This window comes from Pseudophryne corroboree, chromosome 12 (genome assembly GCF_028390025.1).
Source record: "Pseudophryne corroboree isolate aPseCor3 chromosome 12, aPseCor3.hap2, whole genome shotgun sequence".
Lineage (NCBI taxonomy): Eukaryota > Metazoa > Chordata > Amphibia > Anura > Myobatrachidae > Pseudophryne > Pseudophryne corroboree.
In genome coordinates, this window is record NC_086455.1 from 62,994,839 (window position 1) to 63,021,146 (window position 26,308).

At 46.8% G+C, this 26,308-nt stretch overlaps 1 protein-coding gene across 1 annotated transcript in view; it reads left to right on the plus strand.

The window, feature by feature from the left end:
- The first annotated feature begins 7,750 nt into the window (after positions 1-7,750).
- UBR7 (ubiquitin protein ligase E3 component n-recognin 7) overlaps positions 7,751-26,308 on the plus strand; it is a 70,940-nt gene continuing 52,382 nt past the window's right edge. The window contains exons 1-7 of the mRNA XM_063947575.1: positions 7,751-7,998; positions 9,726-9,859; positions 9,948-10,008; positions 10,334-10,429; positions 11,340-11,393; positions 11,730-11,835; positions 13,844-14,040. Of these exons, the coding sequence (XP_063803645.1) occupies positions 7,834-7,998; positions 9,726-9,859; positions 9,948-10,008; positions 10,334-10,429; positions 11,340-11,393; positions 11,730-11,835; positions 13,844-14,040 (813 nt within the window). The 5' untranslated portion in view covers positions 7,751-7,833. The remainder of the gene's footprint in view (positions 7,999-9,725; positions 9,860-9,947; positions 10,009-10,333; positions 10,430-11,339; positions 11,394-11,729; positions 11,836-13,843; positions 14,041-26,308) is intronic.

The window sequence follows — 26,308 nt, forward strand, 5'->3', positions numbered from 1 at the left end:
GCCACCACAGGAGAGACACCCTGGCCCTGGGGGATAGGGTGATTAACCGATGCATCTGAAGATGTGATCCGGACCACTTGTCCAGTAAGTCCCATTGGAAGGTCCTCGCATGGAACCTGCCGAAGGGAATGGCCTCGTATGATGCCACCATCCTTCCCAGGACTCGAGTGCAGTGATGCACTGACACCTGTTTTGGTTTTAATAGATTCCTGACCAGTGTCATGAGCTCCTGAGCTCCCTCTATCGGGAGATAAACCCTTTTCTGGTCTGTGTCTAGGATCATGCCTAGGAGAGGCAGATGAGCTGTAGGAACCAACTGCGACTTTGGAATATATAGAATCCAGCCGTGTTGCCGTTACACTTCCAGAGAAAGTGATACGCTGTTCAGCAACTGCTCTCTTGATCTCGCTTTTATGAGGAGATCGTCCAAGTACGGGATAATAGTGACACCTTGCTTCCGCAGGAGCACCATAATTTCCGCCATTACCTTGGTGAATATTCTCGGGGCCGTGGAGAGACCAAACGTCTGAAATTGGTAATGACAATCCCGTACCGCAATTCTGAGGTACGCCTGATGAGGTGGATAAATGGGGACATGAAGGTATGCATCCTTTATGTCCAGAGTCACCATAAAATCTCCCCCTTTCAGGCTTGCAATGACCGCTCTTAGCGATTCCATCTTGAACCTTTTCAGGTATATGTTCAGGGACTTTAAATTCAATATGGGTCTGACCGAACCGTCCGGTTTCAGGACTACAACATGGTCGAATTGTTGAAGGAGGGGAACCTTGACCACCACCTGTTGAAGATACAATTTGTGAATTGCAGTTAACACTGTTTCCCTCTCATGGGGGGAAGCCGGCAGGGCCGTCGGTGAGGGGGCATCTCCTCAAAGTCCAGCTTGTATCCCTGAGACACAATATCTATTGCCCAGGGATCTAACGGGGAGTGAACCCACTTGTGGCTGGAACTTACGAAGGCGTGCCCCCACCAGGCCTAGCTCCGCCTGTGGAGCCCCAGCGACAAGCGGTGGATTTTGTAGAGGCCGGGGAGGACTTCTGTTCCTGGGAACTAGCTGTGTTGTGCAGCTTCTTTCCTCTGCCTCTGGCAAGAAAGGACGCACCTCAGACTTTCTTGTTTCTTTGTTCGAAAGGCTGCATTTGATAATGTCGTGCTTTCCTAGGCCGTGCAGGAATATAGGGCAAAATATCAGAATTACCAGCTATAGCTGTGGAGACCAGGTCCGAGAACCCTTCTCCACACAATCCTCAGCCTTCCATATGCCTCTTAAGTCGGCATCATCTGTCCATTGCATATTCTACAGGACACGTCAAGCAGAAATCGACATAGCTTTGACTCTAGGACCCAGTAGACTCATGTCTCTTCTTTGGGCATGTTATATATATATATATATATATATATATATATATATATATATATATATATATCTCTTATAGACAGCATCTTTAATATATATATATATATATATATATATATATATATATATATATATATATATATATATATATATATACATACATATACACATATATATACACACACTAGGGTTTCAATCTCTGCTGATAAGGTGCCTGTCCACGCTGCCACAGCGCTATAATCCCATGCCGACACAATCGCCGGTCTGAGTAGTGTACCAGAATGTGCACGCTATCTGCAGGATCCCTGAGGATAGCTGTTACGTCAGGGCTACTTTTTGGACAAACGTGACACCCTAGGGGAAGATTCCCATCGTATCCTGGCCCTAGTAGGGAAAGGATACTCTCTGAGAATTCTTTGTGGGAAACTGCAGTCTCTTGTCTGGAGATTCCCGTTCTTTTTCATCATGAGAGGAGGGAAATTTACCTCAGCTTTCTTCCCCTTAAACATGTGTACCCTTGTGTCAGGGACAGATGAGTCATCAGTGATATGCAAATCATCTTTTATTACAATAATCATATATTGAATACTTATCTGCCATTTTGGCTGTAACTTTGCATTATCGTAGTCGACACTGGAGTCAGACTCTGTGTCGATATCAGTGTCTATTATTTTGGATAGTGATCATTGAGAGACTCTGAAGGTCTCTGCGATATAGGGACAGACATGGTTAGATTCCCTGTCTGTTCTCTAAGCTTTTGTGCAATAAATTCACCTTAGCACTTAATTACACATATCCAAACAGGTGTCGGCGTTGTCGACGGAGACACCCTCTCACGCACATTTGCTCCATCTCCTCCTTAGGGGAGCCTTTTACCTCAGACATGTCGACACACACGTACCGACACACCACACACTCAGGGAATGCTCATCTGAAGACAATTCCCCCATAAGGCCCTTTGGAGAGACCAAGAGAGAGTATGCCAGCACAAACCCCAGCGCTATTAACCCAGGAATAACACAGTAACTTAATGTTAACCCAGTAGCTGCTGTTTATATTGATTTTTGCACCTAATTATGTGCCCCCCTCTCTTTTTACCCTCTTCTACCGTGCATCTGCAGGGGAGAGGCTGGGGAGCTTCCTCTCAGCGGTGCTGTGGAGAAAAAACATGGCGCTGGTGAGTGCTGAGGAAGAAGCCCCGCCCCCTCGACGGCGGGCTTCTGTCCCGCTTTCATGTACAATTTTTGGCGGGGGCTCATACATATATACAGTGCCCAACTGTATATATGCAAACTTTTGCCATAGAGGTCTCTAATTGCTGCCCAAGGCGCCCCCCCCCCCCCCCTGCACCCTTACAGTGACTGGAGTATGTGGGTGTAGTGTGGGAGCAATGGCGCACAGCTGCAGTGCTGTGCGCTACCTCAGTGAAGACTGGAGTCTTCTGCCGCCGATTTCGAAGTCTTCTTGCTTCTTTCACCCGGCTTCTGTCTTCCGGCTCTGCGAGGGGGACGGCGGCGCGGCTCCGGGATCGGACGACGAGGGTGAGATCCTGTGTACGATCCGTCAGTAGCTAATGGTGTCCAGTAGCCTAAGAAGCAGGACCTATCTGCAGAGAGTAGGGCTGCTTCTCTCCCCTCAGTCCCACGATGCAGGGAGTCTGTTGCCAGCAGAGCTCCCTGAAAATAAAAAAACCTAACAAAATACTTTCTTATAGCAAGCTCAGGAGAGCTCACTAAACAGCACCCAGCTCATCCGGGGCACAGATTCAAACTGAGGTCTGGAGGAGGGACATAGAGGGAGGAGCCAGAGCACACCAGAATCTAAATTCTTTCTTAAAGTGCCCATGTCTCCTGCGGAGCCCGTCTATTCCCCATGGTCCTTACGGAGTCCCCAGCATCCACTAGGACGTTAGAGAAATTGTGTTTAGTACTGTACATAGAGTAAGTGATGACTCCTACTGTATGGATGGGATTGTGTTTCTGCAACATACACATGAAACAAAGATCTCAACTGTCAGTTTTCATTATAATAAAAAGTGTATGAGTTGGGGGAACATCTATGATTATAGGTGTACAGGGTAACTCTGTAACCATAAAGCATGAACCTAAACTATTACTATGAGTAGAAGATAAATCAGTCTTCATGGTTATGGTTCTAATGCAATGCACTTTGCTATACCAGGTTTGTTACTGGTGTCTCTGAAATGGTGTCTCTGAAATAACCAAGTGTAAATCAGGTGCATTCTGAGAATCATTTATTAGGGAAGCTGGGTGTATAGTAGTGTTCACTCTAAGCTTCTTTCGCAGGGCGCTGCGCCCTGCCCCTTTTCTGAGTGACAGAAAGCGCCCTGCCCGTTTGTGCCCGCCCTGCTAATCCCCAAAGGACTGCCTTCTCCCCGCGCCAGCGCCGTCACTTCTCCCCCCGCCGCACTGTTACTCCTCCCTCCGCCGCGCTGATAGCTCTCAGTTGAAGGTGGAGACAGGGTCAGCGTGCAGCGGGGAGGAGCAGCCAATCAGAGCCTGCGGTGTCTCCCACCCGTCAGTCCTCCGACATGGTTTGAAATTCCCCCTCACCACGGCACGGCGCGGCCACGGCCATTCCCCCTCACTACGGCGACCTGGGCTCCGCCGTCAGCATCAAGAGACTGGACCCGCTGACCCGGCACAGCGCCCTCCTCCGCAACGGTGAGTGCTGCTCTGCATCTGCCCGTCCTCCCAGTGCTCTCTCCCTGGTGCAGTGTGCCTCAGTGCTCTCTCCCTGGTGCGGTGTGCCTCAGTGCTCTCTCCCTGGTGCGGTGTGCCTCAGTGCTCTCTCCCTGGTGCGGTGTGCCTCAGTGCTCTCTCCCTGGTGCAGTGTGCCTCAGTGCTCTCTCCCTGGTGCAGTGTGCCTCAGTGCTCTCTCCCTGGTGCAGTGTGCCTCAGTGCTCTCTCCCTGGTGCAGTGTGCCTCAGTGCTCTCTCCCTGGTGCAGTGTGCCTCAGTGCTCTCTCCCTGGTGCAGTGTGCCTCAGTGCTCTCTCCCTGGTGCAGTGTGCCTCAGTGCTCTCTCCCTGGTGCAGTGTGCCTCAGTGCTCTCTCCCTGGTGCAGTGTGCCTCAGTGCTCTCTCCCTGGTGCAGTGTGCCTCAGTGCTCTCTCCCTGGTGCAGTGTGCCTCAGTGCTCTCTCCCTGGTGCAGTGTGCCTCAGTGCTCTCTCCCTGGTGCAGTGTGCCTCAGTGCTCTCTCCCTGGTGCAGTGTGCCTCAGTGCTCTCTCCCTGGTGCAGTGTGCCTCAGTGCTCTCTCCCTGGTGCAGTGTGCCTCAGTGCTCTCTCCCTGGTGCAATGTGCCTCAGTGTTCTCTCCCTTGTGCAATGTGTCTCAGTGCTCTCTCCCTGGTGCAATATGTATAACGTTCTCTACCTGTCGCAGTGTGTATAGGAGGTTCTACCTGGTGCAATGCGTATTAGGTGCACTACTGTGTGGTGTAATGTGAATTGCCACTATTATGTGGCCACGCCCCTTCCCCACGAAGCAACGCCCCTAAATTTCGGCGCGCACTGTCCATTCTTTAACCTATTGGATGAGAGCACCAAGCATTATAGTATGTACCTAATTTTGCCCTTCTAACTTAAAAATGTGCCCTCCTGAATAAAAAATGTGCCCTACCCGTGATCAGCACCCTGCCCTAAAAAAACAACAAAGTTAAAATGCAGCTTACAGTAGTTTAATGGTAATGAGATGCGCGACTCTGCGGAGACCTTTCAGTACGAGGTCACCTGGACGTGGTGGGCAAGCCGTTATTTATGGCCATAACTAAGTGAAGAACCTCGCTCAAAATGTTTAATTTTATTGCAATGATTATTATTAATAAATTGGTAGTGTTTGTATTGTGCACCTGCAACCTTGTCTTTGTATGAAGTAGTTTAAGGGTGTCGGCAATTTAACTGTAAATATGCTAATAGTTATATTACTGACACCATTAAAATGCTGTTAGCTCCAATTTCAATTTGCTAGTATACTGGTGCTGACACACCACTGCAGGTAGACATTCTGAATGCAGATATGCAGAAAGCATACTGTTTATCCCTTATGATAAATGTAGGCTACATGGGACACAGGCTGAGTAACTCTAAACGGGTAGACAGTTGTCAGTATCTAAACCACTATCACCAGCTCAGAATTGGTGTTAAGAGGGGAGTTGTGCAAGTGCCCGTTCTACCAGGGGCCCACTGTATCAGGTACCCCTAATTTTTCTGGTGGGTGCTGCTAACCCTTCCTGTCGGCCTCTAACCCACTGGATATTCATGTACGGCAGTCAGTCTCATGCAGACATAGAGGCAGGGCCAATACTGTTCCCTGTCCTTGTCCACAGGATTGCGTTCTGAGGAGTGGAGCAATTACAGCTCTGCCTCCAGGCGCAGAAATGAGGGTATGGGTCGACAGTCATTACCATTAGGTCGACATGGGTTTTTGGACTTTTCTTGGTGTCGTTTTCTTCGTAAAGTGACGGCGAACCCCAATTAGTGCATCGCTTTGCTCACCATGCTCCGGGCAAGGTGCCTCACTCAGCACAGGTAACCGTTCCCAATTGCAGTCCACGTGGATCGTCAAGTATGAAAAAGTCCAAAAAAATGGGGGGGGGGAAAGAAAAAAAAAGGTGTGAAAAACTCGTGTCGACCTTTTGACCTGTCAACCTAGTACATGTCGACCTAATGACCATGTCGACCTTCAGTGGTCAACCTAATGACTCAACCTAAGGGCCGCATCCCCAGAAATGAAGCAGACGATGATGTTAAGTTGTACGATGGTTGCTGCATTCCTACACTCACAAAGGAGCATGTTTCAGATCTGCCTGTTTCAGCTCCCGTACTAATCTGAAGGGGCCTTAGTAAGAAGAGAGGAGACAGCACCAGCTAAGCAAGTTTAAGTATAAATACTCACAAGCCCAAATAGCAGTAGACAGATGAGGAGGAACCCAAGATCACATGGACTGTCTATGCTGCCAGGCAGACTCTGCACCCCCAATAGAGCAGCATTTAGCAAATCCAGCTCTCGAGAAATACTAACAGGGTTGGTTCTAAATCGGAGTGGGAGATGGGACCTTCTGACGTCACTAGGGGAGGAGACACGTCACCAGGGGCAGGAGCTACGGCCGAACAAGGTACCCGAAAAGTACGCTTGCCACGCTTCGGGCTCGGTGGCTCGCCACCTGATTACTAAAGGTAATAGTTGGCGGCGTGGATAGTAGAGGAACTATCCCGCTGGCCTAGCTCCTCCCCATTGTGTCGTGGCTCCTCCCCCTGACGTATAAGGTCCCTTAGGCCACTTGAATCTAGGCCACTTGAATCTAGCATCTACCATACTAACAGTGCATGCTTTCCAGATCTCAGTAGCACAATAATTAGCTCCCCTCCTCCTGAGTATACTTAACTTGATCAGGAAAGTGGGTCCCTCCTGCTCCGCAGCGCCATCTTCCCAGTGATAACTTTGAGAAGATGGCACCACACAGTGAAATCTACTGAGTGTTTGCTCCCTAGGGCACATGCACTATCCTCCCGAATATCAATGGGAAGATGGCACCAGTCGAGGAGGAGGGACCTACTTCCCGGACCAAGATAAGATGCTGTTGCACAATTCACTCCCCCGAACCCCTGATCTGACCAGCTCCCCTATGTGAAGCAACTAGTTTCTGAGCAAATTTATTTTCTGGTAGGGAATGGTGATCACGCCCCCTGCTCAGGCCACGCCTCCATGCAGTACCCAGGCCCGGCGGTGCTCTCTGCGGCCCGGGTAATACGTATACCTAGAGATCTGGGAAACATGCGCTGTTAGGGGTCCGAGGACTGGAGTTAGGAAACACTGCTACATGGAGACTATGGGACCGGTAGTTCCAGAACAAGCTCAGCCCCCTGCCGGACAGCAGAAGTGTAAGAAATGGGGTGCTGATGTGTGGTCAACAGATGGGACTGTACAGGGAACACGCCTATGGAACAGATGGGAGAGGTTCCCCGGGAAGAGCGGTGTATTAAGCGGGTCAGACCTGCGCTGCGGGCGGCTCCCTTCTCCTGTACCACCAGCTGGCTCAGCTCCGCCGACACCTCGCCCTGCAAACTCTCCAGGGCCCCCAGCAGCCCCTTCAGCGTCCGCTCACAGCACACTCGGAACGGACGACAGCTCCCTGCTCTGCCCGTCAGCTCCGCACTCAGTTCCATGCTGGTGCCCGTCGACGGCTGATTACGTCATTCCTTGGCGCCATCTTGAAGTCTGGCAAATAACCATCATTAGGCGCAGCTAAGTGACCTATGGGAGAAAGGCGACAGCGAGCAGTTGGTCCACGGCTAAGCCCCGCCCCCAGGCCGCCTGCTTGCGTGATTGGCTGGTCCGTTGCTAGGACAGCTCACTGGCGCCACACGCGAGATGCTGCCAGCGCTGACTAGTTCCGCCCGTCGCCAGCGGAAGTCAGTCTCCTCTCACTGGGCTGATGGCGGCAGAAGATGGGCAGCGGGAGAAGCTGAGCGCGGAAGAGGCTCATGCCGAGGACCCGGTGTTGTCTCTGCAGGATGTGCTGGAGGAGGACGATGCCCTGGAGAGTGAGGCCAGCGCCGTGCTGGCGGGGAGCGACGCCGAGAAGTGCTCTTACCCCGAGGTAATAAGGAGCTCCCCAAAAGCCTAACTCCTTCCATCCCTGCTCCTATGGTACCCAGAGATCCCTACCCCCACCATCTCCTGACTGGGATCCCCTAATACTGAGTACTACCCCCCCCCATCTCCTGACCGGGATCCCCTAATACTGAGTACTACCCCCACCATCTCCTGACTGGGATCCCCTAATACTGAGTACTACCCCCCCATCTCCTGACTGGGATCCCCTAATACTGAGTACTACCCCCCCATCTCCTGACCGGGATCCCCTAATACTGAGTACTACCCCCACCATCTCCTGACCAGGATCCCCTAATACGGAGTACTAGCCTGACCGGGGTCCCCTAATACTGAGTACTACCCCCACCATCTCCTGACCGGGATCCCTTAATACTGAGTACTACCCCCACCATCTCCTGACTGGGATCCCCTAATACGGAGTACTAGCCTGACCAGGATCCCCTAATACTGAGTACTACCCCCACCACCTCCTGACCGGGATCCCCTAATACTGAGTACTACCCCCACCATCTCCTGACCAGGATCCCCTAATACTGAGTACTATCCCCACCATCTCCTGACCGGGATCCCCTAATACTGAGTACTACCCCCACCACCTCCTGACCGGGATCCCCTAATACTGAGTACTACCCCCACCATCTCCTGACCGGGATCCCCTAATACTGAGTACTACCCCCACCATCTCCTGATCGGGATCCCCTAATACTGAGTACTACCCCCACCATCTCCTGACCGGGATCCCCTAATACTGAGTACTACCCCCACCATCTCCTGACCGGGATCCTCTAATACTGAGTACTACCCCCACCATCTCCTGACCGGGATCCTCTAATACTGAGTACTACCCCCACCATCTCCTGACCGGGATCCTCTAATACTGAGTACTACCCCCACCATCTCCTGACCGGGATCCCCTAATACTGAGTACTACCCCCACCATCTCCTGACCGGGATCCCCTAATACTGAGTACTACCCCCACCATCTCCTGACCGGGATCCTCTAATACTGAGTACTACCCCCACCATCTCCTGACCGGGATCCTCTAATACTGAGTACTACCCCCACCATCTCCTGACCGGGATCCCCTAATACTGAGTACTACCCCCACCATCTCCTGACCGGGATCCCCTAATACTGAGTACTACCCCCACCATCTCCTGACCGGGATCCCCTAATACTGAGTACTACCCCCACCATCTCCTGACTGGGATCCCCTAATACTGGGTGCTACCCCCACCATCTCCTGACTGGGATCCCCTAATACTGGGTGCTACCCCCACCATCTCCTGACTGGGATCCCCTAATACTGAGTACTACTTCCCCATCCCTTATCCTTTAATACTGGGTACTAACCCCCCCTCCCCCGAAATCTCCTGCCCAGGAACCCCTAATACTGAGTACTACCCCCCGCCCCCCATCTCCTGACCGGGATCCTCTACTCCTCTAATACTGGAGACCCCCCACCCACCCCTTGTCTCCTAACCAGGATCTTTTAATACTGGGACCTCTCTCCTCCAATCTCCTGACCAGAAGCCTCTAATACTGGAGATCTCCCAGCTCCTGATCTTAGGAACCTCACCATATTGGGTTACCTACACTTAAGAAACAATCGCCATATTGTGCTTTGAGCTTGAGGAACTCTCCTTCCATCAGTATCTATCAGCTGAGGGAGACATGTCTCTTAATTGTTCTGTATTGTGTTTCTATAGAACTATGTGAAGAGACAAGCCTTGTATGCGTGTAGCACATGCACCCCAAATAAAGAAGAGCCTGCCGGCATTTGCTTAGCGTGTTCCTACACGTGTCACGAAGGCCATGATCTGTTTGAGCTCTATACAAAGAGGTATGCATTGCATCCACCCTTTAATTTCATGGCCAAGCCTGTGTCCATTGTCTCAAATATTTATAATTATTATTTTTATTCTTTACAGGAACTTTCGCTGCGACTGTGGAAATGACAAATTTAAAAACTTAAAGTGCAAATTATTTCCAGTACGTATAGATGTTTAATATCGGCACCAAGATGCACACACATTTAATATCCACGTATAGTATAGACTGTCGTAGCTCTTTTGAAAGAACCACATAAGCCAAATTTATTGTATAATAGAAAAGAGATGTTAAAAGTAAATGACCCATCCGACCCCTCAATGTGTAATTTATAGGTGTATGATGGTTGAGAATTCTGTACCCCTGGGAGCGACACACTGGTCATTACACGGCTCTTTCCTGTCTGTGACATAGCAGAGATACTGTACATTAACGTGTGTGGTTTTGGAGGGTTCATGTATAAGCTGACTTGTTCTTCTGTCTTTAGGAGAAGGAGAAAGTTAACATCGATAATAAATACAATGAAAACTTCTTTGGTCTGTACTGCACTTGCAAAAGGCCTTACCCTGACCCAGAAGATGAGGTGAGCAGTGGCAATTATTTGCTCCTTGTAGTCTTCTCTTGATTAATGGGATTCCTAGCTAGCTTGATGCTCAGTCCATGTTTACAATGTTGTGTTTGAACAGGGCCTTACAGAGGGTTTTATTGTTGCCTGGCATGGCTCTTGTTGTGGGTAATGTGTCCTTCAGGTGGAAGGGTAATGGAAGTAAACCCGATCCCTCCTTTCTTTACAAACCCCCAGTCCCTCTTGGTCAGTTTCTCTTATTGCTTCAGTGATTCCATAGGCAGTCAGCGCGGGTCTCTGTGCTCGCTATTACATGGGAGTGGATCAAAAGATTGACAATGAATAAGTTGACACCATATGGTCGACAGGATCAAAATGTCGACATGGAAATGGTCGACACCATTATTTTGGAGGTTTTTTTTTTTTTTTTTTTCATTTTGTAATTGTAACCGCATGTATGCCGAGTAAGTGGTGTACCCTTGAAGGCTCGTCACACTTTGGGTAAGGTTACTATTCCCAGTTGTAGTCCACATGGATGGTTTTTGCTGGAAAGTTGAACAAATGTCGACCATATGGTGTCGATCTATTATCCGGAACCCCTTTAACATTAGGTTTGTGTTCTTCTACAATTCCTTATTACCTCCGTTCCTAAATCAAGAGGCAGTCGCAGCTTTAGCTCTAGCACTGTGCACCTTCTCCTATTCTGTGACTCGTTCCTCCATATCCAGCTGTGCCGGGGAGCTGAACTTTACATCCCAGGATGACTTGGCTGCCAGGATATGCTGGGATTGGTAGCTCCACAACAGCTGGGGAGTCACCGCTTGCTTTCCCCCTGTTGTCTTGGGATGATTGTGAGATGTTAAGAGGATTTATTTGGAAGATAATAATATAAATGTTTTTGGGTTTTTTTTCTGTTAAACCTGATTAGACCCCGGATGAGATGATTCAGTGCATTGTTTGTGAAGACTGGTTCCATGGACGGGTGAGTGGGTTTAATTGACCGTTTTCTTACCAGATGTTCTAAGTCCTTTTGCTAGTGTTTGGTTTATAGTGTAAATGCTGGGAATTTGGAAATCATTTCCTGTTTATCATGTCATGTAAAATTTAAGCCATTTACATGGTGAAGTAAACTTTTTAAGTTATAGCATTTTTGACATTCATTTCTATTAATAGTATAGTGTTTGTTATATTTACGTATAGATTTTAATTTGTCGGTAACAGAATTAGCCTGTAGCTGTCTGTGACATATGGTGTGAGACATGGCAGAACACGGTTCAGAGCAGCGATGGGATATAAAGTTGTGTTGTCTTTGTTGCAGCATCTTGGGGAAAGTCCACCGGAGCACGTGGAGAGTCTGGAGATGGTGTGTCCGGGCTGTACACAGAGATGTTCCTTTCTCAGGGCTTACTGTACTAAGATAGGAGGTAGGTGCACGCTGACTGGTAATGCAGCTTCCTTTTGCTGCAGTTCCATGGTTTTCTATGTAAACCCTGCTCATTATGTCCAGGCAGTCACTTTATTGAAGTTATAAGAGTCGCTACACAATAAAACCTTTACGCAATCATTATGTTGACAGTCTAAGGGTGGTATCCAATTAGCCGCAGTTAATTACCATGGCTAATTGTCCCGCCGAAGGCTATTCAATTCGCCCTGTAAAGCCGTGGCTCGCACTGGCTTATCAGGGATTTTGTTTCACCACAAACCAAACCAAATCCCCGGAACAGCCACGTTTTCATCCGAAAACGGGGCTTTCTCTACCGAAAACACGTGTGTTTCACCGAACCTGTGTGTTTTCGGGAGATAATGCATTATACATTTTTTTTTTTTTTTTTTTTAATAAAGGCGACCAAATTGGATAGCCTGTAAAAAAATAAATAAAAAAAAACCATGGGTGAAACATCAGGAAAAATCACAAAAAAAGTCAGTTTTTCGCCACCAATGTATTTTTTACCTGTAATTGGGTACCCCCCTAAGGGTTCATTCTTTTGAATTGTCGATAAAATAAAGGGCTAGGTTGACATTAGGTGTTGACATTATTTACCTGTCTAGATAATGTCAGCATTACGAATATCAACAAAACATACCAAGCCCTCTTAAATAGGTAGGAATGCAATATATGGCTGACTTTCAGCTAGATTTAAGGGCCCTACAGACTGGGCGACCCGCCGCCGAGCTGCCCGACCGCCGATACGGCAGACGGGCGACCCGGCGGCAGGCGGGAGAGAAGTTTCTTCACTCCCCCCGTCACCTGGCTCCATAGTGATGCATGGTAATATGGACAATCTCGTCCTTATTTGCCTGCATGCATAAGCTACGGGGCACCAAGGATTAACGAGTGCAGGGCCACGCATCATTAATCGTTGGTGCCTACACACTGCACGATTTGAATGAGTTCTCGTTCATTAATGAACAAGAACGTTCATATCATGCAGTGAGATCTGCCAGTGTGTAGGGCCCTTTACATCAGTGATTTATTTGACAAAAAACAAAGCCAGGTTGAGTTTGGCTAAAAAAGTTGCTTCATTCTGCAGCAAAATCACTGGAAAATCAGTTTTTTGGAAAAACATTTACTACGTTTCCCATATAGGCTTGCCCAATCACTGGGATACTTTGCCATAGATTATTTTGTCACAAGTTTCTTATATTCCTGTTTTATTATCGGATTCGTTTTGTCACTGTATGTGCTGCATCCTATACCTGGCCAGCAGTACTTGAACCAAACTCCTGTAAATTCAAGGAAACAGTCACTTATATATGTTATAATTAGTGTCATGTAATGTTTTCAGCTCTATTTCTCTGTTTAGTGTGTACAGATTATTCGTCCTACCAATTAGATGTGCCCTTTCCTTCTTATGCCATACAAAAAGTGTGGTTGCTATGGGTTACAGTACACTTCTGCACTGGGCACCAGACTATTAATAAAGCTGTTAGGCCAGAGGTTCCCAAACTGGGTGCCTCGTGTTGCTGGTCCAGGACCAACTCAGATTATTCTGTAATAGGGAAAATTAGTGCTTGTGGCCTCCAATCAAAAAATCTGTGGACAAACAGAAGGGAATCCCGTCCCTCACCACATAACTGAACCTAAGGATGACATAGAAACACAATTTACTTAATATAATGTAATATGTTTTCCATAATTTCTCAATTTGAAACTTTTGACCTAGGGGTGCCATGAGAAAATTCTGACACTCTAGGTCGCTGTGACTCAAAGTTTGGGAACCGCTGTTTTAGGAATAAATTGACTGTATGTACATAGGTGTAGGTGATTTGGTCAGTAGATGTTACCCATAGCTTTGTAACCCATAAACTCTTGTAGCTATAATTTCTCTCCTAATGTTGTTAACGTGTCTATGCCGATGAGGAGGGAACAGTTCCAGTAGGTTTCCTTTGTCATTCTGTAATTCTCTTACTCACACGCTTTGCATTTTTCAGTTCCTGGCTTCACTAAGATCGTCCCAGCAGATAAGGACCTGGAGGACATTAAAGTTGATGATGATCCAGTGGAAATAAGCAATGTCCTGAACCGTCCAGATATAAAAAGAGAAGAGGAGACTGCAGGAGTGGCCAATCCACAGGATGTAAAGGAGGAGAAGCAGAGTTCCCCATCCAGCAGTGCCAGCTGTAACCAGGTACTGCCAGGGGAACACACACTCTTCAGAAGGGGGCACACACTACTTGATTTTATTGTGTAGATTTTCCTTAGCATTACCATATTTTCTATCTTTACTATTGTACATTTCTCTGACGTCCTAAGTGGATGCTGGGGACTCCGTCAGGACCATGGGGATTAGTGGCTCCGCAGGAGACAGGGCACAAAACTAAAGCTTTAGGATCAGGTGGTGTGTACTGGCTCCTCCCCCTATGACCCTCCTCCAAGCCTCAGTTAGGTTTTTGTGCCCGTCTGAGCAGGATGCAATCTAGGTGGCTCTCTTAAGGAGCTGCTTAGAAAAAGTTTTTAGGTTTCTTATTTTCAGTGAGTCCTGCTGGCAACAGGCTCACTGCATCGAGGGACTTAGGGGAGAGAAGTTCAACTCACCTGCGTGCAGGATGGATTGGCTTCTTAGGCTACTGGACACCATTAGCTCCAGAGGGAGTCGGAACACAGGTCTCACCCTGGGGTTCGTCCCGGAGCCGCGCCGCCGACCCCCCTTGTAGATGCTGAAGATTGAAGGTCCAGAAACCGGCGGCAGAAGGCTTTTCAGTCTTCATGAAGGTAGCGCACAGCACTGCAGCTGTGCGCCATTGTTGTCACACACTTCACACCAACGGTCACGGAGGGTGCAGGGCGTTGCTGGGGGCGCCCTGGGCAGCAATGTATAATACCTTATTCTGGCTAAAAATACATCACATATAGCCCCTGGAGGCTATATGGATGTATTTAACCCCTGCCAGGTCTCAGAAAAACGGGAGAAGAAGCCCGCCGAAAAGGGGGCGGGGCCTATTCTCCTCAGCACACAGCGCCATTTTCCCTCACAGAAAGGCTGGTGGGAAGGCTCCCAGGCTCTCCCCTGCACTGCACTACAGAAACAGGGTTAAAACAGAGAGGGGGGGCACTTATTTGGCGATATGTATATATATATTTCTCTATCGTCCTAGTGGATGCTGGGGTTCCTGAAAGGACCATGGGGAATAGCGGCTCCGCAGGAGACAGGGCACAAAAGTAAAGCTTTCCGATCAGGTGGTGTGCACTGGCTCCTCCCCCTATGACCCTCCTCCAAGCCAGTTAGATTTTTGTGCCCGGCCGAGAAGGGTGCAATCTAGGTGGCTCTCCTAAAGAGCTGCTTAGAAAAGTTTAGCTTAGGTTTTTTATTTTACAGTGAGTCCTGCTGGCAACAGGATCACTGCAACGAGGGACTTAGGGGAGAAGAAGTGAACTCACCTGCGTGCAGGATGGATTGGCTTCTTGGCTACTGGACATCAGCTCCAGAGGGACGATCACAGGTACAGCCTGGATGGTCACCGGAGCCTTGCCGCCGGCCCCCTTGCAGATGCTGAAATAAGAAGAGGTCCAGAATCGGCGGCAGAAGACTCCTCAGTCTTCTAAAGGTAGCGCACAGCACTGCAGCTGTGCGCCATTTTCCTCTCAGCACACTTCACACGGCAGTCACTGAGGGTGCAGGGCGCTGGGAGGGGGGCGCCCTGGGAGGCAAATGAAAACCTATTTTGGCTAAAAATACCTCACATATAGCCTCCGGAGGCTATATGGAGATATTTAACCCCTGCCAGAATCCGTTAAGAGCGGGAGACGAGGCCGCCGAAAAAGGGGTGGGGCCTATCTCCTCAGCACACAGCGCCATTTTCCCTCACAGAAAGGCTGGAGGGAAGGCTCCCAGGCTCTCCCCTGCACTGCACTACAGAAACAGGGTTAAAACAGAGAGGGGGGGCACTAATTTGGCGTTAGAAATATATAAAAAAGATGCTATAAGGGAAAACACTTATATAAGGTTGTCCCTATATAATTATAGCGTTTTTGGTGTGTGCTGGCAAACTCTCCCTCTGTCTCTCCAAAGGGCTAGTGGGTCCTGTCCTCTATCAGAGCATTCTCTGTGTGTGTGCTGTGTGTCGACATGTAGGAGGACGATGTTGGTGAGGAGGCGGAGCAATTGCCTGTAATGGTGATGTCACTCTCTAGGGAGTCGACACCGGAATGGATGGCTTATTTAGGGAATTACGTGATAATGTCAACACGCTGCAAGGTCGGTTGACGACATGAGACGGCCGACAAACAATTAGTACCGGTCCAGACGTCTCAAAAACACCGTCAGGGGTTTTAAAACGCCCGTTTACTTTAGTCGGTCGACACAGACACAGACAGGGACACTGAATCCAGTGTCGACGGTGAATAAACAAACGTATTCCTTATTAGGGCCACACGTTAAAGGCAATGAAGGAGGTGTTACATATTTCTGATACTACAAGTACCACAAAAGAGGGTATTATGTGGGATGTGAAAAAACTACCATAGTTTTTCCTGAATCAGATAAATTAAATAAAGTGTGTGATGATGCGTGGGTTCCCCCCGATAGAAAATTATGGGCGGTATACCCTTTCCCGCCAGAAGTTAGGGCCCGTTGGGAAACACCCCTTAGGGTGGATAAGGCGCTCACACGCTTATCAAAACAAGTGGCGGTACCGTCTATAGATAGGGCCGTCCTCAAGGACCAGCTGACAGGAGGCTGGAAAATATCATAAAAAGTATATACACACATACTGGTGTTATACTGCGACCAGCGATCGCCTCAGCCTGGATGTGCAGAGCTGGGGTGGCTTGGTCGGATTCCCTGACTAAAAATATTGATACCCTTGACAGGGACAGTATTTTATTGACTATAGAGCATTTAAAGGATGCATTTCTATATATGCGAGATGCACAGAGGGATATTTGCACTCTGGCATCAAGAGTAAATGCGATGTCCATAACTGCCAGAAGATGTTATGGACACGACAGTGGTCAGGTGATGCAGATTCCAAACGGCACAAAGGTGTATTGCCGTATAAAGGAAGAGGAGTTATTTGGGGTCGGTCCATCGGACCTGGTGGCCACGGCAACTGCTGGAAAATCCACCGTTTTTACCCTAAGTCACATCTCTGCAGAAAAAGACACCGTCTTTTCAGCCTCAGTCCTTTCGTCCCTATAAGATCATATCTGCCCAGGGATAGAGGAAAGGGAAGAAGACTGCAGCAGGCAGCCCATTCCCAGGAACAGAAGCGTTCCACCGCTTCTGACAAGTTCTCAGCATGGCGCTGAGACCGTACAGGACCCCTGGATCCTACAAGTAGTATCCCAGGGGTACAGATTGGAATGTCGAGACGTTTCCCCTTCGCAGGCTCCTGAAGTCTGCTTTACCAAGGTCTCCCTCCGACAAGGAGGCAGTATGGGAAAAAAATTCACAAGCTGTATTCCCAGCAGGTGATAATTAAATTACCCCTCCTACTACAAGAAAAGGGGTATTATTCCACACTATATTGTGGTACTGAAGCCAGAAGGCTAGGTGAGACTTATTCTAAATCTAAAAAATTTTTTGAACACTTACAAAGGTTCAAATCAAGATGGAGTCACTCAGAGCAGTGATAACGAACAGGAAGAAGGGGACTATATAGTGTCCCGGGACATCAGGGATGCTTACCTCTATGTCCCAAATTTGCCCTTCTCACTAAGGGTACCTCAGGTTCGTGGTGCAGAACTGTCACTATCAGTTTCAGACGCTGCCGTTTGGATTGTCCACGGCACCCCGGGTCTTTACTAAGGTAATGGCCGAAATTATGATTCTTCTTCGAAGAAAAGGCGTCTTAATTATCCCTTACTTGGACGATCTCCTGATAAGGGCATAGTCCAGGGAACAGTTGGAGGTAGGAGTAGCACTATCTCGGATACTGCTACAACAGCACGGGTGGATTCTAAATATTCCAAAATCGCAGCTGATCCCGACGACACGTCTGCTGTGCCTAGGGATGATTCTGGACACAGTCCAGAAAAAGGTGTTTCTCCCGAAAGAGAAAGCCAGGGATTTATCCGAGCTAGTCAGGAACCTCCTAAAAACAGTGCATCATTGCACAAGGGTCCTGGTAGAAAATGGTGGCTTCCTACGAAGCAATTCCATTCGGCAGATTTCACGCAAGAACTTTTCAGTGGGATCTGCTGGACAAATGGTCCGGATCGCATCTTCAGATGCATCAGCGGATAACCCTATATCCAAGGACAAGGGTGTCTCTCCTGTGGTGGTTATAGAGTGCTCATCTTCTAGAGGGCCGCAGATTCGGCATTCAGGATTGGATGCTGGTGACCACGGAGCCCAGCCCGAGAGGCTGGGGAGCAGTCACACAAGGAAAAAATTTCCAGGGAGTGTGATCAAGTCTGGAGACTTTTCTCCACATAAATATACTGGAGCTAAGGGTAAATTTATAATGCTCTAAGCTTAGCAAGACCTCTGCTTCAAGGTCAGCCGGTATTGATCCAGTGGGAAAAACATCACGGCAGTCGCCCACGTAAACAGACAGGGCGACACAAGAAGCAGGAGGGCAATGGCAAAAACTGCAAGGACTTTTCGCTGGGCGGAAAATCATGTGATAGCACTGTCAGCAGTGTTTCATCCCGGGAATGGAAACTGGGAAGCAGACTTCCTCAGCAGGCACGACCTCCACCCGGGAGAGTGGAAACTTCATCGGGAAGTTTTTTCCACATGATTGTAAACCGTTGGGAAATACCAAAGGTGGACATGATGGCGTCCCATCTGAACAAAAAACGGGACAGGTATTGCGCCAGGTCAAGAGACCCTCAGGCAATAGCTGTGGACGTTCTGGTAACACCGTGGGTGTACCAGTCGGTGTATGTGTTCCCTCCTCTGCTTCTCATACCTAAGGTGCTGAGAATTATAAGACGTAGAGGAGTAAGAACTATACTCATGGCTCCGGATTGGCCAAGAAGGACTTGGTACCCGGAACTTCAAGAGATGTTTACAGAGGTCTTATGGCCTCTGCCGCTAAGAAGGGACTTGCTTCAGCAAGTACCATGTCTGTTCGAAGACTTACCGCAGCTGCGTTTGTTGGCATGGCGGTGGAACGCCGGATCCTAAGGGAAAAAGGCATTCCGGAAGAGGTCATTCCTACCCTGGTCAAAGCCAGAAAGGAGGTGACCGCACAACATTATCACCACATGTGGCGAAAATATGTTGCGTGGTGTGAGGCCAGGAAGGCCCCACAAAGAAATTTCAACTCGGTCGATTCCTGCATTTCCTGCAAACAGGAGTGTCTATGGGCCTCAAATTGGGGTCCATTAAGGTTCAAATTTCGGCCCTGTCAATTTTCTTCCAGAAAGAATTGGCTTCAGTTCCTGAAGTCCAGAACTTTGTCAAGGGAGTATTGCATATACAAGATAAAGAGAAAAAGTGAACTCTGGCGCAACGGGACCAGTCAGCCCAATCACACCCCTAAACCTGCCCACAACACAGGTAGAGATACAATGAGAAAAGGAGTGAGGGAGTGTGATCAAAGGCGCCTAATAATTTAGGAGGAAAGTTTAGAAGTGATATACATAATAAAATATTAAATGAATAAAAAGTTGCAATTATACTTGGGGTTCTTTTAGATGCTCTCAATCAGTTATCCGTCTGTGGTATAAATCCTCAGAGAGTCCTCAATTGATATGTAGAAACAAAAAAATTTGAGAAAAAACAATGTGTAGTACAATTAATGAGTAAATGTCTTATAAAAATGGTGTCCAGAAAATGAGGCCCTGGTGAATGAGGGACTTGATAGTAGGAAGGATAGAATCTCGCCACCAAATTTTCCTAGAGTTCAAGACGTACCGAAACTCACATAGTATATAGTAGGAGCAAACATATAACGATATCTTTTTTTTTTTTTTTTTTTTCAAATGTATTTATTCAGTTTTCATTAAATTTTCAAATAGCATACATTTAAACAAAAGACATACTTTTAACGACATTGCTTGTGGTATGCTTAGAGTAATAATACAATTTTGATCATACATTCGTCTTGTCTTAAAAAGAAGGTGTGTAGTCAACCAGGGCGATATTTAGTTAGGTAACCTTTTGAAAACCTCTTTCGGAGGTAAAATATATCCGGATCCCTGGAGCTGATGTTATATGATATACTTTCAAGCAGTATGATCTAACTTAAAATCAATTTGAACATATATAAACTAAAAAGTGGGAAGAGGAGGACAGGAAAGAGAGGGGGGGGGGGGGGATTAACTGGGAGGATTCCTATATGCCTAATGGTTGTAGCTCTTAATTACCATTCTTAAACCTGCGTTATGTCTGGAACGCAGGGATTTGAGTGACTTTCTGTAATGTATGGGACAAAACTGAGCCTTGATACCGTATCCATAAGGCTAATTCACCTTGGAGAGATGTGTTTGGGATTCAGCTTTCTAGCTCTCCCTTACCATTCCCAGGAGTCATTTCTGGTTAGATTCTATGTATGCGCCCCATTTTTTATAAAATCTTACAGACCCATTACAATATTCAGACATTACATCATATTTATCAAAAGCCATATACTTTTCTAGAAGAGTGATCACTTCTCTTAATGTGGGGGATCTATGTTTGATCCAGGAGTTTAAGATGACTTTTTTGCCTACCGTGACTATCATAGTTAATATCGGGGTGAGGTGTCGTCTTTTTTCTCCGAGGTCCCAAACATCAAAATTTGCAAATAAAAATGGAAGAGGGTGTAATATCAGTTGAATGTTAAAAGTGGTGGTAAGATGATATAACACTTTATTCCAAAATTTTTTCACGTGACCACAGGACCAGATGTTGTGTATGAATGTCGCATATGACATCTTACATTTGGGGCAACTACCATCTTCCTCTTGTACATAGTGGCTCCGTTGTCCCTGAGAAATGTATGCTCTGTGTGTGGTTTTCACGTGCACCTCTTGAAGTACCGAGGAACGTACTATCTTTAGCACTGAGTGGTAGTATTTAAATATGGTGTCCTTCTGTATAAGTATGGGGATGTCTGATGTCCATGGTCTCATGATTTGATTCCACGTAGGTTCCCTATTGGGTTGTAATAAGATTTCATAAGTGATCCTTGGTTTGTATTTGTTTTGTGTATATTTATGAAAAATGTGTTCTATTGGGTCTAGAGGTATGCATTGGTTTGGTAAGTTAGGAAGTGTGAGAGCATAATGTACCAGTTGGGCATAGGCATAATAACCCGAGTCTGGGAGGCCGTATGTGGTCTGTAATCGATTAAATGGGATAATGTGGCCCCCTGGGTCGAAAACCTGGGACATAGCTTTTAGGCCCTTTTGTCTGAAGCGATGGAATGCCGCATTTTCAATGCCTGGGCTAAACATGGGATTGCCCCATATTGGTAACCATTGGGAGTAGCGGGGGTCTCTATCCAGCGAAATGTGTAGGTAACGCCAGGCCATATGAGTATCTCTGAGAAAGATATTATTATATACCCGTTTGTCTATGGCCGATTTGGGAGTATGTAGTAGGGCCCCTGGAGAAAATGGAGAGAATAGAGCACATTCCACTTCATAATTGGTGTATTGGCTGCGTTCCAGCAGCCAGTCCATGGCATATCGTAAGTGTATGGCTTGTGTGTATAGTAATAGATCAGGGAAACCTAAACCGCCATCTTTTTTAGGTAAATATAATTTTTTGAGAGCTATTCTTGGTTTTTTAGTTTGCCAGATGAATTTCGTGCAGGCACTATTGAGGGACTTAACATCTGCTTTATTTATTTTAATAGGTAAAAGTTGCATAATGTAGGTTAATTTAGGAAGAAGGATGGATTTTATGACTTCCACCCTGCCCAGTAGGGATAGGGGTAGATCATGCCATTGTTTAAGATATTTTTCCAGTGATGATAAAATCGGCCGGAAATTTAGTTTATACAGATCTGCAAGGGTATGGGGGATCTGGACGCCTAGGTATTTTATATGAGGGACATCTAGTTTGATCGCCGCCACATCATCTGTTTGGGGTAAAATAGGTGGAGGGCCTTTAAGTATTAGTAATTCCGATTTGCTAATGTTTATTTTGTATCCAGAAAAGGAGCTAAATTTTGATATAATCGAGATGGCCGTTGGGATTGAATGTTCAGGGTGGGACAAGAAAAGCAGCATATCGTCAGCAAATAATGAAAGTCTAAGGTCATTTGCGCCTATTGGAATGCCCTGGTATAGGGGGGATTGTCTTAGGGCTATTGCCAAGGGTTCTAGTGCGATTGCAAAGAGTAATGGGGATAAAGGGCATCCCTGTCTAGTGCCTCTCAGAATAGGGAAAGGGTCAGACAACGTGCCGTTACATAAAATATTGGATGCAGAGTCTGTGTATAGTGTTTGAAGAAAATGTGTGAATTGTGTTGGGAAGCCAAATTTGGATAGGGAGCAAAATAGGTGATCCCAGTGTACCATGTCAAAGGCTTTTTCTGCATCAAGAGATAGTATTGCTCTCCCTGAGTTTGACATGGCACACTGGGAATCACTCACCGCCGCCAGAACCTTCCGAATATTTGTAACTGGGTTCCTACCTTGGATAAAGCCCGTCTGGTCAGTGTGTATTAAGGTCGGCAGAAGGAGTTTCAATCTATCTGCTAAGATCTTGGTCATGATTTTGTAGTCCAGGTTGAGCAGAGAGATGGGGCGGTAGGAGCCTGGATCAGAGAGGTCCCTTCCCGGTTTCGGCAGGAGTCTTAAAAGTGCTCTGTTAAAATAACTAGGAAGTGCATTAGTAAAAAGGATTTTGTTGTATACTTTAGTTAGGATTGGTACAATATAGTCTGCTAGTACTTTGTAATAATCTGCCGTGAGGCCATCTGGGCCCGGCGCTTTTCCCTTTTTAAGATGCGCTATACCATCCCTCACTTCTTGTTGGGATATCTCAGATATTAAAGTTAGGCCCTTGTCTATGGGTAACTGGGGTAAAGAGAGGTTTTCCCAGAACTCAGTCTCCTGGTCCTTATCAGAGTGCGGGGCCGAGTATAGGTTTTGGTAATAATCTAGCAGCACTTGTGCTATCTGTGCATTATCAGTGGTAAGCTTCCCATTTGCTGTTTTTAGAGGGTGGATCGTAGAGGGGGGACGGGTGCCCTGGAGCATATTTGACAGGAGCTTGCTTGACTTATTCCCAAATTTGTGGAATCTGGCATCTCTGGAAAAGGAGTAAGACATCTCCATTTTAATAAATATTTGCTCATGAGTCAATTTGGCCTTTTGATAAGCAGACCTATGTTGTGGCGTGGGATTGGCGGCAAAGGACCGGAATGTCTTAGAGACTAGATCATGTGCTTCCAAATAGTGCTTGGTTAGCTGCTTTTTGAGAGTAGAGGAGTGCGAGATAATCTCGCCCCTTATAGTGGCTTTGGAAGCCTGCCAGAAAAGGATGGGGTGTGTTTGTTTAGTGTCTTCGTTGTTTGTATCATATATGACCCATGCATCTAAGACTGCCTGCTTCAGTTTGGATGAGGTAGCTAAAGTAGATGGGCATCTCCAGTTAATATAGCTGCCTCTATCTCGGGACAGTTGAATTTGTACCCAAATCAACGCGTGATCTGATAAATGAATTGGCTCCATGTCTGCCAGGAGCGTTTTTGGTAACAATTTGGTGGATACTAAGAGATAATCAATGCGGGACATTGTGTGTTTGGCAGCCGATAAGCAGGAGAAATTTCTATCTGTAGGGTGTAGTATGCGCCATAAATCTAACAGCTGCAATTGTTTTGCTAATTCTGGGATTCCTAATGTTGGTAATTTTCTCCTGCCTGGTTGCGTTCGTTGTCTATCTAGGTGTGTGTCTGAAATCAAATTAAAATCACCTCCTAGTAGAACATACATGTGAATTCGTGGTGTGAGAATGGTTATGATCTTAACAAAGAATTCTCTTTCATAAATATTAGGTGCATAAACATTCATGCAGTAAAATATTTGTTGCTCGATCTTTAGAGTACATGCGACATATCTACCATGGGGGTCTGAAATTACGTCAGACACTTCCGCTGGGAATTGGCGTCTCGTTAGTATAGCCACCCCTCTTGCTTTAGAGTTGTAAGATGCCGAAGCAAGCACCACCCAGCCTAGCATATTAAGTTTCAGAGTTTCAGGGGGTGTCAGGTGGGTTTCTTGTAAATATACTAGGTCTATATGCAATTTACGTAGATATATTAGAAGGCGTTTACGTTTTTGGGGTGAGTTTATGCCCCCTACATTCCAACAGCCCACTTTAAGTAGCTGTGCCATCTAGAATAAGAAATGGCGTAAAGCAACCCATCAGGTAGTATGCTAGAAGAATACTCAGGTAATATAGGAAGTAAGGAGGGGAGTGGGTGAGGGGAGGAAGGGTTAACTGGGAAAGAGAAAATTTACTAACAAACTGACATTTAATCATTCTTAACTGTTAGAAGATGAAGTCCGTGATCGTGTACACAACGCAATGTAAAGTGTGTACTCCTAAGCCGGGGCTCCTCACGTGAAAGCCATGTGAGCCATGTGAGAGCTACCAGCCTAATGTAAACAGCTCCATATTCATAGGTCAGGGGGGGGGATGGGGGGGGGGATGGGAGGGGTTTAGGGATGTATATCTGACATTACATCACAGCATAGTAAGATCTGATAAATGCCTAAATATCAAACATTCCTGTATATAGCATTAAACGAAAAGCAGCTTGGTGTTGCATAAATCATTCACAATCAGACATGTGTGATCCTGAGCGAGCATTGTCAGCGTATTCTTGGAGATAAGCTTTTGCGTCAGCGGGATTCAGGAAATCTAGGAAGGAAGCTCCATCATATATACGCAGGCGTGCCGGGTATAGGAGAGCGAATTTACATCCGTCTTGCACTAATTGTGAACAAATAGGAGCAAAGTCCTTTCTTGCCCTGGATAACTCCGCGGAGTAGTCCTGGAAAATGAGGATCTTGTTTCCATTCCATGTCAGGTTTCTGCATCTGCGTGATGCTGCCCAAAGCAATTCCTTGTGTAAATAGTTGAGGCTTTTAAATATAACAGCGCGTGGGCGTGCTCCCTCATGTTGTCGCTGCGGCCCAAGTCTGTGTGCTCGTTCTATTATTAAATCTTGGCACCTGTCGGATATTTTGAGCAAGGACGGCAGGGTGTTTCGGATAAAATCAAAGAGCGCTTGACCTTTGACCTCTTCAGGTAGACCCACAATTCTTAAATTCTGCCTACGTGAGCGGTTCTCCAAATCCTGCACCTTGTTGTGTAGCTGGTGTATTTCATTAGCCTGAGCAGAAATTTGTTGTTTTAAAGTACTGACGTCTGCAAATGTTTCCCCCAGCCTGTGCTCTGTATTCAGAACCCTCTGTGAAAGTGATGCCAGTTGTTGGTTAATCTGAGCAGTCTGGGTCTTCAGGAGGGGATCCATGGCCATTCTAACTGCCTGCACCATATCTCCATATGTAACAGGGCTATCCATATGTGGGATAACCCTGTCTGCTGTGTCAATTAGTGTGGGGGAGCAGGGGGGAGACTCACCCTCTGATGTGTTCTGTGCTCTGTTCCCTGGAGAGTTGACATGCTGAGGCAAGATAGCAGGGGGGGAGCCTGTAGTGACTCTGTTGGCGTCCGGCGCCATCTTGGGATCTGCCCGGCGTTTCTCTTTTTCTTTATTACCGCGGCTTTTATATGACGGCATGGCAGTGAGATATTTGTCCATGTAATGGACACTTTCCCCTTTAATCGGTGGTGGCTGGTAGTGGTTTGGAGGCGACTAGCGCCGTGAAATCTGGTGTGAGGAGACCCGGTCAGCGGAGCTGAGGTGATCAGCAGCCGTTCATCCCGCTCAACGATATCTTTATGCGATCAAGTAATTTTAGGTACAGCGTACCTCACTCACATGTCCAGTAGATGTTCTCCACATATAAAGGTATCTTTCAAGGTCTTTAGAAAAAGTGGTCTAACGATGTAGATTTAAAATAAAAAGTTTTTATTTGACATGAGTCAAAATTAAAATTACAATTGATTACACTTGGACCTTATTCATCAGGTAAGAAATAGGGGTATAGGGAGATGTGATTGAAAACACTCCAATACAAGAGGGTAGTCCGGAATCCCCTCTGTAAAGCCAATACCTCCAGAAAATACCTTTAGATGGTCAAAAACTAATTTCAAAGTGTAAAATCCACTCTCGGCATGCACCAACGCCGTTTCAACCGTGTCGGTCTTTTTCAAGGTTGACCATCTAAAGGTATTTTCTGGAGGTATTGGCTTTACAGAGGGGATTCCGGACTACCCTCTTGTATTGGAGTGTTTTCAATCACATCTCCCTATACCCCTATTTCTTACCTGATGAATAAGGTCCAAGTGTAATCAATTGTAATTTTAATTTTGACTCATGTCAAATAAAAACTTTTTATTTTAAATCTACATCGTTAGACCACTTTTTCTAAAGACCTTG